Source organism: Cyphomyrmex costatus, unplaced genomic scaffold (genome assembly GCF_001594065.2).
Source record: "Cyphomyrmex costatus isolate MS0001 unplaced genomic scaffold, Ccosl1.0 scaffold8, whole genome shotgun sequence".
Taxonomy (NCBI): domain Eukaryota; kingdom Metazoa; phylum Arthropoda; class Insecta; order Hymenoptera; family Formicidae; genus Cyphomyrmex; species Cyphomyrmex costatus.
In genome coordinates this window covers 2357-20057 of record NW_017280375.1, presented here as the reverse complement: position 1 = coordinate 20057, position 17701 = coordinate 2357, and the positions used below count along the sequence as shown (strand labels likewise).

Sequence of the window (17701 nt, the reverse complement as noted above, 5' to 3'; positions counted from 1 at the left end):
AATTTTGACACCATTTTATTGCGAATTGACTTTTATATTTGGACAAATTATAACTGTTTAATATCTTATAGTATAGAATAATTGACAAACATGCGAAAAGTTGTGCTCTAGCACTTAGTTTCATTTAAAATATATTAGGGAATTAAATTATAAGTTTTTTATATACTGAAGATGGTCACATTAATGACCGAAACGTTTATTATAATTATGTAAATTTAGTAGTATTAAATATACGAAATTTTCGCTACTTTTAACCAGCGTGTGGTATATGCTCCTTCTTCTTATTTTTATTTTTAACTCAACCACTTGATCTTTAAATAAGTTTTATCTTTTGTCCACGAAAAACATGAAAAAGCAAATACATTAATATTAAGGCCGATATTCATAGTCAGTTCTTATTTGAAGACTGTCTTATGCCTGGTTTATGCTTCAGGTCTTAATCTCAAGATCCTAAAATTTAACCAATTAAGCTACCAGTTCTAACCGAAATTTGAACTCTATTGGCTGAATTTTAGGATTAAGTCCTTAAGATCGAAGCATAAACCAGGCATTAAGTATGTCTTAAGATGCTAAAGCGGCCCTCTGGTTCATAACTCTTCAAGACTGAACTTAAGACGGTCTTGAATATAAGAACTGACTATGAATACCGGCCTAAAATCCTTTGCCAATGAAAAATGCGAGAACTTAGCAAATGTACGATAATCTAAAAAAGCAAATTATTGAAATTAGATACACATTTGATAACAATGCATAGAATTTTAACCAATCTTAAACCTATTTGTCATTATGTTGTCATCATTAGCAGCATGAGGAAAATCACCAATTCTTTGATACTTCTATAAGGATATTACTCAAGTCAACACTGCGAAATTACACACCTATCAATCCTTATAGGTTAAGCTCAAAGCGAATTTAGCCAAGGTGGCCTAAAGTTGTTAGGAATTCTGAAGTCGAGGATGGACTATGAATACGGCCCTAGAGTAAAAATTGACCAATCACAGTCGATTATTTTTCTTGCATTCAACTATAATTGATCAATTTATTACGGTTTTACGACTTTGGGCCTCAACAAGGTTGTGGTGGATCCAGTCTTTAGCTCTGAGCACAAGCACTGCCGTAACATTTAACGTCATACGCCAAAGCTTGTGCGTTATTTACGTCTACAACTTAAGTATGTAGTAAAATGTTACGGTAGTGCAGACCTAAAGACTGGATCCACAACCTTGTTGAGGCCCGAAGTCGTAAAACCGTAATAAATTGATCAATTATAGTTGAATGCAAGAAAAATAATCGACTGTGATTGGTCAATTTTTTACGGCTTTACGACTTATTTAGGGCCTCTTATGGGCCTTCTACCATAAGTCATAAATCGGAAGAAACTAAAAATTGACGACTGTGATTGGTCCATTTCTAGCTTATGACTTATGATTTGTGACTTACGGCTTATTGTAGAAGGCCCATTAGGGTGCAGTCACATGGAGTCAGAAATAACGGAACGGAACAGTAACGGAACATTGATAGAAAAGAGATACAACAATCCTATCTCTTTTTTATCAATGTTCCGTTACTGTTCCGTTTCGTTATTTCTGACTCCATGTGACTTAAAGCGAGGTTGTGGACCCAGTCGTATAAATACCGACTATGGATTGTTTTTATCTATATATTCTGATACTTTTTCTAGCTAATTTTACAAATTTATCGAACCTTGATACTGTACTTTGTTTAAATAAGTTATTAAATGGGAACTTTCTATATCAGTAATATACCCTTATATATACGTACAATATATAGACTTACGGTTAGAGAACATAAATAATTAATAGTTAATATTCGACGAACATTGCAAAACATTTTTTTAATTCTTTGTTTGGATTATACATACATGTATATATATATATATACCGAAAAAAATCGTATCATAAAAATGAAAAGTTTAAGCCATATTCAAAAAAGGATACTCAAAAATTTAAACCTTTTTATCTAATAATAATATATATCTATCAGTTACTTTTCATGGTAATATACCTATTATTATTAAATAAAAAGGTTTAAATCTTTTAGTATCCTTTTTTGAACATGGCTTGAACTTTTCATTCTTATATGATTTTTTTCGGATATCATTTACTTTTTAGAGTATCACAAATATATAAAAAAATGATTTAAAAATATTATATAACGGAAGAGAGTGTAATACGACAGAAGAGAGGGGTGATGGGTGGAAGGGGAGAAGGTCCGGTAGGTCGAAGATGGTGAAGGTGAGTGAAAGGTGAGAGGGATGTTAGAAAGTTTTAATATGGCCTTGAATGTGGACAGAGAAGAAGAAGAAGGAGAAGACGTTTCTTAATTTTTCATTAAAATCATCACTTTTCGATCGCTTGTATTTCCAGAACGGCTTGACCGATTAAAAATTTTTTTGACTCAAATTACTCGTGACGATGTCACCTTTCAGGACATATAACGATCGATTCAAAATTTTTTATATTTTAGTAGTTATGCATCCCCCAAAAATGGACTTTGGTGGCTCGGGATAAGAGACTTGTAATATCTGACTGTGCGAAAGTGACAGCTATACGAATTGGGAACGTTTGTCTTGCTTTAATACGCTATTGAAGTGAGGCAGACATTCTCAATTCGCATAGCTGTCACTCTCACAATTGACCTCTTATTGCTCCAACCTCTACCACTTCAAGCCTCACTAATTATTGATTAATATATTTACATGAATAAGCAATTAATATTTTTCTTTCTCTTTATGAAAACAATTTTGTATTAACGATTTATTTATACACTATTATGATGATGTATCAATGTTGATTTGTAAAAAATGAAATTTATGAAGAAGGAAAAAAATACATCGATTCTCAAAACCGATATCAATTATAATACGATGATATAAGATGAGATATATATATATATATTGTACAAATGATTTGTATTTTTTCCCTCAGATAATAGTATCGTTAATATGTATATATACAATATGGACCATCTTTTGTTATCTTTCTTCATTCTTCTTCTTTCTTCCTTCTTCCCCCTACCCTCGTCCTTCTCTCCTTAATTTTCTCAAATAGAAAATATAAACACACGCGTTATCATTAGAAGAGTCGGAGAATTGTGTGGGTGTTGCAAAATTGTCAAACAAACTTTAATTACCACGATGACCTTTGTAGTCATAATTTTATTATGTATAGCCGTTATATATATAATATATTTATATATATATATAAATCATAATTACGAGTCTTAATATTTTTTACTTTCTATGATATTTTATCAAAATTGGCCTATTAAATATATATAAATATACGTTTTGCGTGTACTACTTCCATTCAACTAACGAAAAGTTAATGGAAATATACCTTGACCACTCGTTCGATTGATCGCGTTATTATCCGTATATTTTAACAAAGTTTTCACTTGTGTAGAAACTGGTATTCCAAAATGTCTTCTTCATCTGCAAAGAAACAAATCATTTTATATTGCTATACAAAGCACAACATATGATTGTTTTGTTTATAAAACTTCGATATGCATAACAATATATTCGCGCGCGCGCGCGCGCGTGTGTGTGTGTGTGTACACAGTTACAAACTAGATTTGTATACAAGTGGATAATGCATTCAAAACTTACACTATGTTTAACCAAATGTACAATGAAAAAGTTATCTGCCATTTATAATCAGCTTATCCAATTAATATTTCTAATTAAATACATATGTATATAAGGACATAGAAAAGATGTAACGTATTGTTCTGACTAACTATGTACAACGATCGATTTTATTGATGTAAATTGACCCCGCAGAAAGTATAATAGTTTAAGAAAGACTTGAGAAAAATATACTGAATGTGGCGCTAGGTATGTGTTGTGAGAAAATAAAGATAGACTCACAGATATCGTCTCTGCTATTGTTGTCCAAATCACTAGTTTGTGTATGACTCTCCTCGTGCATACGTCGCCCTGCGTGTTTCGTCAACGCAGCACAAGGCACAAAAATGATTCTGTTATATATCTGACAAATGAGGCGTGATGCAACGTATGTACAATAACGATATTATATATATCGAAAATAGATGTTTCCTATTCTTCAGGATAGGAAGACGATACAAACAGATAAAGTGATAAACTTTTCATAAGAAGAATAATTTTAACACATGAGATAAAATTTTATAAATCTACACGAAATCTTATTCCGTTTATGCGACTATGCTACAATTAATATATAATTAGCAATCATAATATACTCGCGAATACAACAAACGGTTTTTAAAAACGCAAATATAAAATTTGATTGTAAAAAGATATATGATTTGTCAAATGTATTGCACTTATATATATATATATATATATTTCAATATGTATCGATAAGCCATTTGTATTTATGCAAATATTTACATTATAATTCAATGCAATTCAATTAAAGTCGAACGTATGCAATTTTTCGCAAAACGACAAAATTGATAAAAATGCATTCGTGAAAATTTAGGGATATTAGCGAGCAATATTATCGAATTCTATTCTCTGCTTATAAAGTTACTTTTAGTCGATACAATTACATATATAAATAAAATGTGAAAAATATGCAGTACATTGTATATCAGTTAGAAAAATTGTATGACGTTTACATTGCAAATATATAGCTTCATGACGTATAACAAAATGATAAAAGACTTGATGTAACGAAGGATAAAAAACAATCTTTCCGTTAAAATAATTATTTGTTTCTACATCGTAAAAATATGTCACACACTTTAAACATATATATTTAAATTGCGAATTATTAATTGATATCTAAATATACATGAAGCTATATTTATTTATTACAAACTCGTCGTATGTACAGTTGAACATTAAACGCATAGCGAGCGAGCGAGCGAGCGAGCGAGCGAGTGAGAGAGAGAGAGAGAGAGAGAGAGAGAGAGAGAGAGAGAGAGAGAGAGAGAGAGAGAGAGATATATTATCGCGCCTATTCTCTTGCTCTCTTAACGCAATCATATAGTGTACACAATGCAAATAAAATTAAAGGTATTTCAAAGATATTATTGTCGACAATAGAAAGGAAAGAAAAATTGCTTTAACCAATACTGTACAAAGAGTTATCCTATGGGTTCAAAGTTCATCTTGGCATACGACGGTAGTAATGTAAAAAAAACCAAGTGTAATTACTCTTCTTACTGTAGCATCGAATCGAGTATGGAAAAGAATTTCCTGTTCGTAACAAGATGCGATAAATAAAGTTGACGTAATGTAACGGCAAGGCATAAATAGACAGAATATACAATACTTTGATATTATACGATGTAAAACACACTTAAAAACACTTAAATGAAACATATATATAAACTATTCGCTCTTTATATGAATTATGCATGAGAGATAATAACAATAAACATAATTTTTATAAGAAGATTATGCAAAACCTGTGCACAAGCATCTATATAAATCTCGCAGCTTTTTATAACACTGATAAGATGGCACATTTATGATCACGTAAAATTTACATACATGTACATTTCATTAAATTTCAATACAATGTTGCACAACGTAAAGACTAATTTTTTAATATTGAGCCTTATTACAAACATTCTAATTTTTTAATATATAGATGTATTATAATAACTTTACACAAAAAATACAAAAGTCTGTCACTTGTGTAAATGATTGATATCGAGATTTGATATCGTGTAAATGAGTTTCTAACGAATCGACAATTTTTACATATAAACACTTTTTCGTGAAAAACATTTCTACACAGAGATGTTGAAAAATTTTCCAAATAATAGAATGGACTGAATTACTAGACATTTAGAAACAATATCTTCTCGATTTTAAAGAAATAGCTGTCCCATTGTCGTAGACAACCCTAAAACGCAATCAATTAAATAATATTAATATATATATGTATACACACACACCACACACACACGCACGCACGCACGCACGCACGCACGCACGCACGCACGCACGCACGCACGCACGCACGCACGCACGCACGCACGCACGCACGCACGCACGCACGCACGCACGCACGCACGCACGCACGCACACACACACACACACACACACACACACACACACACACACACACACATATATATACACGTATATCTTCCCATCATATAAGTGCATGCATGTGCAGAGGATTCTTACAAATTTTCAATTTGTTTTCAGTTGAAGTAAACCGTGTGTTATTTACATGTTCATTTTTGTGCTTTATGCCTTGTACGAGCGTGCTGTTATGAAGTAATGATATAATTACACTTGCGTAATCAAGCGTGCATAATTGTAAACGTATGATAACAAAATATTATGGTAGAAAACACTTATTACACTAATTACGTCTCTGCAATACTATGTATAGAATACAGAATATGAATTATCTAAAATTTAAAACATAACGTCATGCAGAAAGACAACGGTAAATTTTTTTGAACATTATTTAGACCGATTTACTTGTGACACGTTTATCTCGATTTCTCTCGAAACGGAGAGAGGTACAAGTTCATTTGTATTAATAATGTACCTAATATCGTAATATTATATATGAAACTTTTTAAACATTTTATATGTGTTACGTATAAAATTGTGTGTGTATTATTAAATAAAAATTGTATGTGTATTATTAAATAAAAATTAACATTAGAGAAATATTTATTTACTATTAATGCCGATGGAAGAGAGAACAAAAAATATGAAATTTTACATGTGAGACGTCACGCAAGAGAACAAATGAGTAACAAACACGTAAATTTTATCACCATTTTGACTATAGAAAACAGGTTTATGTTTTGTTCGTTTACTCGAATCAAACTTTACGTTGTAACCCGTAAAGGCCATGGCACACAACAAACTTAAAACAGTAAGACATAAACAGTAAGGAAATCAAGATGTTGAACTGGCTACTGCTTACATTATAGCTTTACGGACTCTACTGTAATTGATCAATTTGCTGACTGCTTACGTTTTACTGCTTAAGTTTTTTTATGTGTCATGGTCCTAAGTCTATATCCACACACAACTTTGGTCTTAAGAGGCTGTGAGCCGTAAAGCCGTAAGAAATTGACTAATAATAGTAGAGTATGAGACGAATAAACGAGTGTGATTGGTCAATTTCTTACGGCTTTTACAGTTTACAGCAAGATTGTGGACCTAGACTTACTCTTTGAAATTATATTTTAGTATGTATACACCGCTATTACATGCAAAATATAGCTCAACATAACTTTAGATTTTTGTAAGTAAAATGCTGCTATGCAAAATGCAAATAATATAAAGATCTGTACAAAATGAATTAAAAAATGTTCAGATCTTATTCAAATCTGATATATATATATATAGGTGGCATTAGTGAATAAATACTTTGAATATTAGAAAAGCGTTAGCAACCGTGCATGAACATCGCAGTGCATGATAGAGTTTCATGATAATCACTACACTTTATCTCACAATCAGAATATGAAAATAGAAACAGAAATATTGAAAAAATTCGAGATAATTAATAAAAAAAAAAAAAGGAAAAGAGAAATATTTCAATACAGATTCATTATCAGCATAAAAATCTTTCTTTTTTATTTTACAAGCATAGTGTAACGGTTTAACGTGCTCAAGGTAATAAAATTATTCAAAGTATTCATTCACAATGTGTATAGATATATATTCTTTACTATATCTAGCTCTTTTTCTATTTACAACATCTACATAACATCGACAAAGAATTCACAAGGATTTCCCATCGCAATGCGAAATGATTGTCTACTACCAGATAAGTCTTGTTGATTCTGCTGATTCCCTGTTCCTGTTTGAATAGATTGTTCGGAACCACTGGAACGACTGCGGCTTCCGTTTGACCTCTTTCCGTTCGATCCATTACCATTGCCGGAACTTTTATTTGGCATTGATGGTACCGACGGATTATGCAGCTCTGATTCGGACGCCGAAGAGCATGACTTTAGATCGTGAATAGGTTCCTTGCAAATGCGTTCGCTACCCGCACTGCTACCACCTGTCAATAACAATATACATTCGTAAATATATGTATGTATACTTATACATACATGTACATGTGTAACATATACTACTGCTAATTAATTTCAATATATTATTTTCAATATTCCAGATTCTGGTTGATTTCCCTGTAGAGGATGAATACGATACGCGTTTGCACACAGAAATGAGTCTGCCTGTTATAAACTCTTTCATTCGCATGCTTCATATATATTTTTATACATTATATTTATATAAAGATAATTGAAAGCTGTAGTTTTTTCAAAGAAGCGAGACTAATAGCCGGATAGTGATCGATTTCTGGAAATTAAACAAATACACGCGTAAGATTACGAGATGCTCGTAGCAATATTTATATTTATGTGACCAAATGTTATTTCGAAACCTATTCTCCAACACATATATACAATGAAAAAATTCCAGTAATTCCAGTTATTCGTCTTATAATTGTTTGATACTGTGAAAACTTGTGAAATTTGGTCTCAATCAATCGTAAATGGCTTTCAGGAAGAAATTATCATTCGTAAAGCGATCTGCCATAGCCGCTTTGAGAAATGCAGAGCACAATTTACTTGCCTGGAAAAGATTTCTCTTTGTGGCTTGTAGTTTATCTTTAAGAGATTTGACAAAAACACAGGAATGTACATAATAAAAAAACAGAAAATTAGAAGTTCATCAGAATGTATTCCAAACAACTCGTTACATCTGTACTGCTTTGATGAAAATAAGGATAAAAAAACGTGTGTTACTTGTGATCATCAAACACCGCCTTGCAGCTTAAAGAGATATATTGCGGCACGGAAACTGTTACTTAGATCCATTAATAAAAGGAAGAGGCTATTGTGTGAGCTAAAAAGTACAGGAATTGGACTAGTTAAATAGAAGATATTTTTGACAGACGAATCGAAATTTGAAATGTTTGGAAACGCAAGTTCGTTTATCGTGCTACCTGTTTTTGTTTATTTACCGCACGATGAATGAAATTTTATACCTGGTGAAAAAATTTCGCTGAAATTATTTTCCACGTTTTGGAAAATAATTTCAGGAAACATTTCAGTGAGACTGTTGAAAATTTGCTGAAATTTTACTAAAGCGAATTTTTTAACTAATTATATTGAAAATAGCTGAAATTGAACTAAAATTTCTCTAAAATTTTGTTGAAAATCAATTTTTCACCTAAACTCGCTAAAATTAGACTTTTCTAAAATGTTGAAATTTTACTGAAAAGTACTCCAAAACGTGGAATAATTTCAGTGAAATTTTTCCACCAAGGATATAGCCTACAGTTAAGCATGGAAGAGATTCCATTATGGCCTGAGGATATTTTCGATATGATGCAGTTGGTGACTTGGTAAAAATCGAATCATGGACTCCAGGCTTACTACAAAATCCTGATGCGCCACGTCGACTCTTCCGACATCCGTCTAATAGATCGTGATTTCATACTATAATACAATAGAGTATGAAATATGTTTCCAGTTTTTTTGTAAAAAGTATATTTAGTCAAAACAACAACAGATGCTAAAAAGCACGATTTGGCCAAACAGAAATCTGATTGTAATTTAATTGAATTCCTTTGGGATTATCTGGATTACAGGTGTGGTCAAGATATGCAAATAACCTTTAGTCCAAATTACCTTTGAGAGTTGCTGAGAATTGAACAAGAGAACTGAGCTATAATCAGAGCTGAAACTTTAGACAAACTGACCGAGAGGATGCTCCACGTTTGCTGCTGTGATTGCTGCTAAGAGTAGATACTTTGACGAGAGAAAAATTTAAGAATATCAAGACTCTAATTCGCGTGGTCGAACATGTATGTATAAATAAAACATGTTTATTTGTCTAACCAAACCTATATTCATCACAATAAACTTGAATCTTTTGTTCATTATTTTCCAAAAAATTGATGCTCTGCTGTATTGAAATAATGAGCAGTAGTGTATGCACGCATCAGAACAATTTATAAAAAGTAATCGATTTTACCCGAACCACTGTGCACGCTTTCTTCTCGATGGTAACCGTACACGGTGGGCTCATTTGTAAAATTAAATGGCATGGGACTGTAACCTGTTGCCGAATGTGGTGCGTATGTTCCCGAATAAGGCATATCCCAAGCGCTTGGTGGTGGCAACGGACTAACTGTATCATTATCTAGTTTCATGTTACTCATGGCTGAACACAGATCACCAAATATGTAATAACATTGTTCGGAAAATGTAATTTTGTTCACTGTATGTCGAATGTAACCAGCTTTTAACATAAGCGACGCATATTTCCTGGCATCGCGTCGATCAAGAAATCCCTCTACGTGCGTATTGAGCCAGTCCACAACATCCGCGCCAATAAATGCATTTGGAATAGTAATTTTTAGCCACATTCGATCGCGTATCTCTAAGCCAGAGTCAGATCGAGCCATCGCTCGTACTATTGTTGGCATATCGGTATGAACAGTCAAGTGGAGCTCTTCCAAGGGTCCTGAAAAGATAAGTAAGCAAGATGTCTAATTGACATAGTCAGCCTATATAATTGTTTATTTGACTTGTTGAGGGATTTGATTTCATATTTTCAAAGTAATCAAAGATTAAGTATTTGCAGAAATCACGTTTTTATGAATACAGTACATAAATAGTGAAGAATTTTCTCATTTCATTTGAAATTGTATTTTACTTCGAGAGATTTGTTAAGGGGATGCTGGAGTTACCGACGGAACACTCATTTCGTATTTCTCGTGCCATTTCGTTGTCCTTATACAGAATAAAAAATCCTTTTCCAGAATAAAAGGGAAAACACAAACAAATGTGGAAAAGTCCAAACCGGTTTGAGAATCCTCCAAAAATTACCACATAGATTCTTTCTTTACATATATATAAAGGAATGCAAGCATATATCCAAACAAAAAAGACTTTTCCACATTTGACTAATTTATAAGATTATCATGAGACCTTCAAATTATGATTCTGAAACTTACAAAAGAAATGGCACGAGAAATACGATTTGAGTGACATAACCTCACATTCAAGCGATATATAGGATGTAGCAGAACAAGAAATGTACGCGTAACGTTTTACTTAATGGCTTATTTAATGTACGTAATGTTTTACTTAATGTATGTAAATATTTTCTTGATGTATGTAATAGTTTAATTGGAATTAAAAATCTGTTCTATCGACATCGATTAAGTTCGGCCGTTTCTCCAGCATCGCCTTAAATCTTTTAATTCGAGAATTTGTCATAAAAATATCTTCTCCTCCTCCCTCCTCCTTTCTCTCTCTCTCTCTCTCTCTCTCTTTCAACAAAAATTTACTTTTAATTAATTCGATATATCTATTGAATTTTACACATTGCACTATAACTTACGTTCAGTATCTGGCAACGTACTCGCAAGACTGCTCGAAGTTGAAGTTAACGTTGTGGCACTTGGTGGACGAGGCGGGAAACCTTCGCCTCTTATAGCGGCCGTGTGCGCTACCCACGCACCAGGATCTATGGGACGTACCGGCTCTGTACGCGGTATTGTAAAGTAACCTTTTGGATTTGGATCCCAACATTTCGCAACAACGAGTTTTATTGGTCTAAAAAGAAGAAATAAAATATAACAATCTAACTTAACTTTATTATATCTATAATAAGTCTTATAGCGTTTTTCATTGGTAGAATTGGCGCGCACGTTTCTAATTTGAATGTAACAGTAAGATGACTCTCAATCTCAATTGATAAAATGTCCAATGTACATATGTGTATTTTATCAAACAGAATAATAAAATGTATTGAGGATTTCGCAATTTGATTAGCTTCTACATTTTTATTAAACATACATCATTATATCGTTTGTATACAACGGCTTTAAAGTGTACTGAGTGCGCACCAATTCTGTCAATGAAAAATGTTATTACATTTCATAAAGAGATATCTTACCCTGGTTTTTGCACTACTTCACGCAATACTCTTACCGCTTCGTCATTGGACATATTTTCAAAATTAATATCATTGACTTGAAGAATCATATCACCAGGTTCTATTCGACCGTCTAAAGCAACCGCTCCCCTATTTCAGGCAAGTCGTAGTATAACAAATGGTACAACATTATTACAACATATTGTATATAGTCCACCGTATAATTTAATCTTTTACTTAATTTATAATAGCAAAAAAACTTTGAAAAAATGTTCACACAAAATGTAACATAAATAAAAATCTACAGAATCTGCTGTTCCCATGTAGTTTAATACAAAAATTAGATTGACATCTTAAACTATTATTATAAGGAAATTCAATTATATTCACATTAAAATTTATGCAATAGTTAATAAAGACACACACATTCTACGGAAATTGTTAATGGAACAACAAGAGTCTCGATGCAAAAGCTGATAAAGATACATACACTTGCAAATGCAATTGAAGGAGAACGTGAACATTAATGTATGTATGTATGTATGTATGTATGTATGTACGTACGTACATACACCCACCCACGTATGTATATACTAACCCTTTCATTATTGAACCAACATATATTCCACCATCCCCGCCTTTGTTGCTTTGACCGACAATACTAATACCAAGAAAATTAACAGTATCCATATTTAGTGAAACAGTTATAATATTTAAAGACATTGTACTGTCAGTAATACTACTAAATGACGACGTTCGAGACATAGGTGGTAATCTGTGTCGTCGTTTTCTTTGCGGTCGACGTCGATCTATAACAGAAAAATTTACATATATGATACATGTCTAGAGATAAGATAAAAGATTCGTCTGTGATATCATAAAATTCCGTTTTTTTTTCCTTTAAAAAGAATATCCTCTCAAATAACATTTCTCTTACCAAGTGTACCCCTGTCGACCGTACTACTCATGTTGGTATGTCGACCCGTTGTCGACGTGATACGACTGCTAGCATCGTCGTCTGATTCTAAAAACGTTGTCGTTTCTAGATCTGAACTCAAAATCGAAGCAGTTTCATATCCATGACCAGAACGATGTTTCGAGTGACCATTTATCCGGAGTCCTGTATAATGCACACATTGCAAGAATTAAAAGATTACTATACAGGATATCTTACATCACTGACGATAAATATTATTATTATAATACGGATATTTTGCGACATTTTAAAACGAAAAGTTTAATATCAAAATGTCCAGGCTCAGAGATAGCAAAATGTCCAGTATGAAGATTTGACAATAACAAAATTCGATATCTTTACATTGATTACCTTACCATCCCATAGCGCACGAAATTCTGGCTCTATTATTCGTAATTTTAAGATACGTATAATGTTTTATTTATTCTAATAATATATTAACAAAATAATAATATTAATAAACAATGTTTTACATGCAAATTTTAGTGCAAGTATAAAGTACATAATATACACATGCAACAGAGTTGGAAAGCAACATATTACTCGTAGTACCGTTATCGTGTTTTCGTTACTTTCTTTCAGTAACAATCGTTATTTTTTTCCGTCTATAAAGTTGGAAACACAATGAAAAGTACAGACAACAGGGAATGAGAGATTTCAACCAATCAGAAAACGTTCATTGTATTATACATGGTTTCTCATGTGTTTTTCATTGTGTCTTCAGCTTCCCCTAAAGCCTATGATACAAAGAAAAACGCAAGACAGTAAAAGACGTGAGCAGTAAGTAAATCGTAAAAATTTAAAAGAATAATAGACACTACACAAGTCTCTTATTCCCAGCCACCATTTTTGAGGGGTACATAATTACTAAATACAAAAAATTTTGAATAGCACGTAATATATTCTGAAAGGCGGCACGAGTGATTTGTGAGCTAAAAAAAAATTTAAAATCGGTCAAGCCGTTCTGGACAAACGGTTGAAAAGTGATGATTTTCATGAAAAATGAAGTAACGTCTCCTTCCATTTCTTCTTCTTCTCCGTCATGTGCACTCCTCTCCTCTCATCTTTCACTCACACCTCCATCAACTTCGACCCACCGCACCCCCTCCTTCACCCTCTTTTCCCCACTACCCTTCTTTTTCGCCAAATTTCGCTCTCTTTCGTTATATAATATCTTTTAAAATCATTTTTTTTTATATATCTGTAATATACACTAAAAAGTGATATCCTAAAAAAATCATATCATAAAAATAAAAAGGTCAAACCATGATCAAAAAAAGATCTTAAAAAATTTGAACCTTTTTATCTAATAATAATAATATATTAACATGAAAAGTGATTGATATATTATTAACTAAAGGTTCTAGTTCGAAATGAACATACATAAAGTGTATGCAACTTTCGGCCGATTTTCGAATCGCCTCCGCCTTCCGCTGTCCCTCTCACCTCACCGTCCCGATGCTCGACCGTTGTGCGACATTTGGACTGTGGCCGTTTGTATGTTCAGAACGGCTTAACTGATTTTAAATTTTTTTTAGTTCAAATCACTCGTGGCGATGCCGCCTTTAAGGATATATTACGTGCGATTCAAAATTTTTTGTATTTTAGTAGTTATGTACCCTCCCAAAAATAGATTTTGGTGGCTCGGGATAAGAGACTTGTACTGTCTATTATTAATTTTTTAAATTTAAATTAACTAATAGTTTTTTTAACATGACCGAAGACACTACCGTGTCTCTTGATCTGCAGTAGCAGAGTAATGAAGACTGTAAGATTAAAAAATTGACCAATCACAATCGAATGTTAGAAGAACAATCAGGGAAATTGTGATATTATAATTATATTGTTCTCACAATGTAAGAAAAATAGAGTCTCATTCACTACTGCTATTGCCATTGTAAACCACACATTATGATTTCCTTACTGCTTACTACCGTACGTTTTTGTATGTATGGGTTTAAGAGCGAAGTTACTTAGGTTCCTTAGACAGTAGTATTTCAATAGAGGAAAATGATTGGTATGTCATTAACAGTGTACAGAACATGCAAGGGATGGCAATTAGCACCATTTTTGGCTAAGTGAATCTACTGTTCTCACTTATATATATATATATATATGCTTTAATCTCTGATTATACCTATAACTTTATTTAATAGATTGCATTTCTCTCATTTTTAATTAGCTAGAAATATCTTCTAATAAAAATTTAAATATCAAGAAATATTTTGTACTTCATATCTTAGGCTGCACTTTGATATAGTCACTGTCAGTATTGAAAATCAGGGTATAGTGACCATGTAACTTTATCTTTAGAGCAGAAACGAGAAAAGTGAACAATTTTATATACATATTGTGTATGTACATATATATACACATGAATGTACAATATATACAAAATATTTTCTCTTTTCCGTCCTAGGGTAAAAGTTACATGATCGCTGTAGTAGATATGTAAAGTGAAATATGAATTATCAGTATTGGCAGTGAATATTGGAATGTGTAGTCTTAATGACAACATAAACTATTGAAAAGAAACTGTTTAATAAAAATTTTTAATAAAATCTGCATTTATAAATAATTATTCTAATTTTATAAAGATAAGCATCATATATTTAAAAATAAAAATATTAATATAAAGAATTATCAAAGATTTATCAGATATAAGTTTAATATAAAGAGCTCGTTGTATAGAGACTAGCTAAGAATTTCAAGTTTCGATTTATTGATGTTACACAATTAATATTGATTAAGTTATTCTTAAATCTCTAATATTTTATGAACGTTACAAAAAAGTAACAAATCGTTACTTTCTAAGTAATGAAATGATAATGTATTACATTTTATGTAAAATAATGGTGACAGAAACAAGACTTTTTTTTTACAAAGTAACATTTCCAAGTTGACACTTGATATAACACAACTTACCATTATATTTACTGTATTTTTCATACTTTTCTGAATGATGTCTCGAACTTTTATGTAAGTGATGCCCTTGTCGACTACTTATAATGCTTTCGGTTTCTGTCAATGTGTCGTCATGTGAAAGTGAAGCGTTTCCTCTATTACCATGTCCAGGTATTGCATGATCTACACGGTCATGTTTTGCTTCACTGTGGGCCATAGAGTCTGTACACTGAGACGCACCATCTGAAACGTTGCTACCTTCGGCAGAGACCAACTGTCACAAAGTATTATTTCATTAAATAACATATGTACATATGAAATCTTTTTCTTTTGGAAAGAAACAAAGATTACTAAGTTTGGAACATATTCAAAAATATATTACATTATAAAACTACTTTTGATTTGTAAAAAGAAAACATTGATATGAAACATGACACTTTTTATATTTAGCTATAATTAGTAATAATTATTTAACCATTTAAATAATATATATTAAGAAAAAATCTTTTAATCTTACCCAAGAAACAACTCGACCATTGAAACATGGCAGATGAGCATCGTCATCTATTATTTCTTCTTTTACCACCCTAGTAAAAGAGAAAATATGCTTAGGATAAGTGATAACAATTCAACCATAATTACAGACTTAACAAATGTATTACATATAACGGTTATTAATCATTTTTATTTACATGTATAATATTTTAATTTATACACCTTTCATATTAGCTGCAAATAAATATTATAGTTTTGATATTTATTATCAGTGGAAAAATCTGTTACACGTATCTCTTTAATATGAGACAAAGTTTACTAATTAAATTTTAAAGTAATTCAAGACCTGTCACATGAGAATTTTATAAAATATAACAGAAACAATATCACATTTTCGAAAAAAAAGGGAAATCGTACAGTATGCTTAGATAAAAATAAAAAATTATTTTACATTATAAACAAAAATCGATAGTTGAATGAAAAAAAATGAATAATTATATTTACACACACACATCACTCGCGAGTACACTCGCGTAAAAACATAAGTTAAAATCAAGTAAATTATTGGAGTAATAAGTTGTATCCACTATGTTCAATAAAGTATAATTTAATGTGAGTGTAATATATACACCTAGTATGCTACATTACAAATAATAAGAAAGTAAAAATGAAAGGAAAGATTCAATAACGTAACGTCAATGCGTTGTTGACATTTACCCAAAGTCATCGTCCATTGACTTGAAGAAATACTTATAATTCGGTCGATTTAAAACGTTCTTAAAATCGGACAGGGTCACTCTTTCCGGCGATATGTTGAGCTTTACCAAATACGGCGTCTCTTCGTCATCCATATGATAAATAATCTTTGTCTCTTCCATCGTCGGAGTAAGCTTGTAAAACAAAATTTATTCGCGATGTAAAAACGATACGCAGCTATGGTTCCACTGAATTGGACGATATTTTCTCAAACCAATATGGCGCGTTATGCATCGAGCCAAAGCCCTAGTGCATAAAAAGATTACATATTCACAACTTGGTGGGATGCTCGCGGATCTCGTCGATGAGGACGTAGTCACGCGGCGTCACACCGTTCACGAGAATGTCACTGGCATTATTCGTTGAACCTTCACAAAACATATATTCGTAGGAATCGCCGTGACAAATTGAACGTCAACATTGCCGTCAGAGTTAAGCGGGGAGCACAGACTTTTGCATAACGCATAAAGCATGTGCATAAGGAATTTCATTGGCCCATTTTCTTATGCATGAGTCAATGGACCAATCAAATTCTTTATGTATATGGTTTATGCGTTATGCAAAAGTCTGTGCTCCCCGCTTACGCGTTTGCCCCGTACAATTCCGTATATATATTACAAGCATATATTTTACAGAAGCATAGATTGCGACGACTGCGCGAAGTGCGTAGG

General features: G+C 32.2%; 1 protein-coding gene across 3 annotated transcripts; it reads right to left on the bottom strand.

The window, feature by feature from the left end:
- Positions 1-3246: 3246 nt before the first annotated feature.
- On the bottom strand, positions 3247-17456 carry dsh (Segment polarity protein dishevelled). Of its 3 annotated transcripts, none has more exons than XM_018549174.1 (11): positions 16992-17456; positions 16297-16366; positions 15801-16053; positions 12837-13019; positions 12498-12708; positions 11921-12049; positions 11363-11577; positions 9989-10480; positions 7761-8003; positions 3893-3974; positions 3247-3454 (listed from the first exon to the last, which is right to left on the bottom strand). In XM_018549174.1, exons 1-10 carry the CDS (start codon positions 17150-17152, stop codon positions 3925-3927), a joined length of 2007 nt encoding a protein of 668 aa, XP_018404676.1. In that variant the 5' UTR covers positions 17153-17456; the 3' UTR covers positions 3247-3454; positions 3893-3924. The 3 variants fall into 3 exon arrangements, with proteins under 3 accessions (XP_018404676.1, XP_018404675.1, XP_018404677.1); XM_018549173.1 differs by having other exon boundaries at positions 3893-3961; XM_018549175.1 differs by lacking the exon at positions 3893-3974.
- Positions 17457-17701: the final 245 nt, after the last annotated feature.

Bases quoted from the DNA above. Each gene is read 5' to 3' on its own strand.
- dsh (XM_018549173.1), bottom strand. From the start codon at position 17,152: ATGGAAGAGACAAAGATTATTTATCATATGGATGACGAAGAGACGCCG. The intron at 12,709-12,836 runs GTAAGAGAAATG...TTTCTGTTATAG, and splicing joins GGTCGACAGGGGTACACTTG to ATCGACGTCGACCGCAAAGA. The intron at 8,004-9,988 runs GTAAAATCGATT...TGTTATTGACAG, and splicing joins AAGCGTGCACAGTGGTTCGG to GTGGTAGCAGTGCGGGTAGC.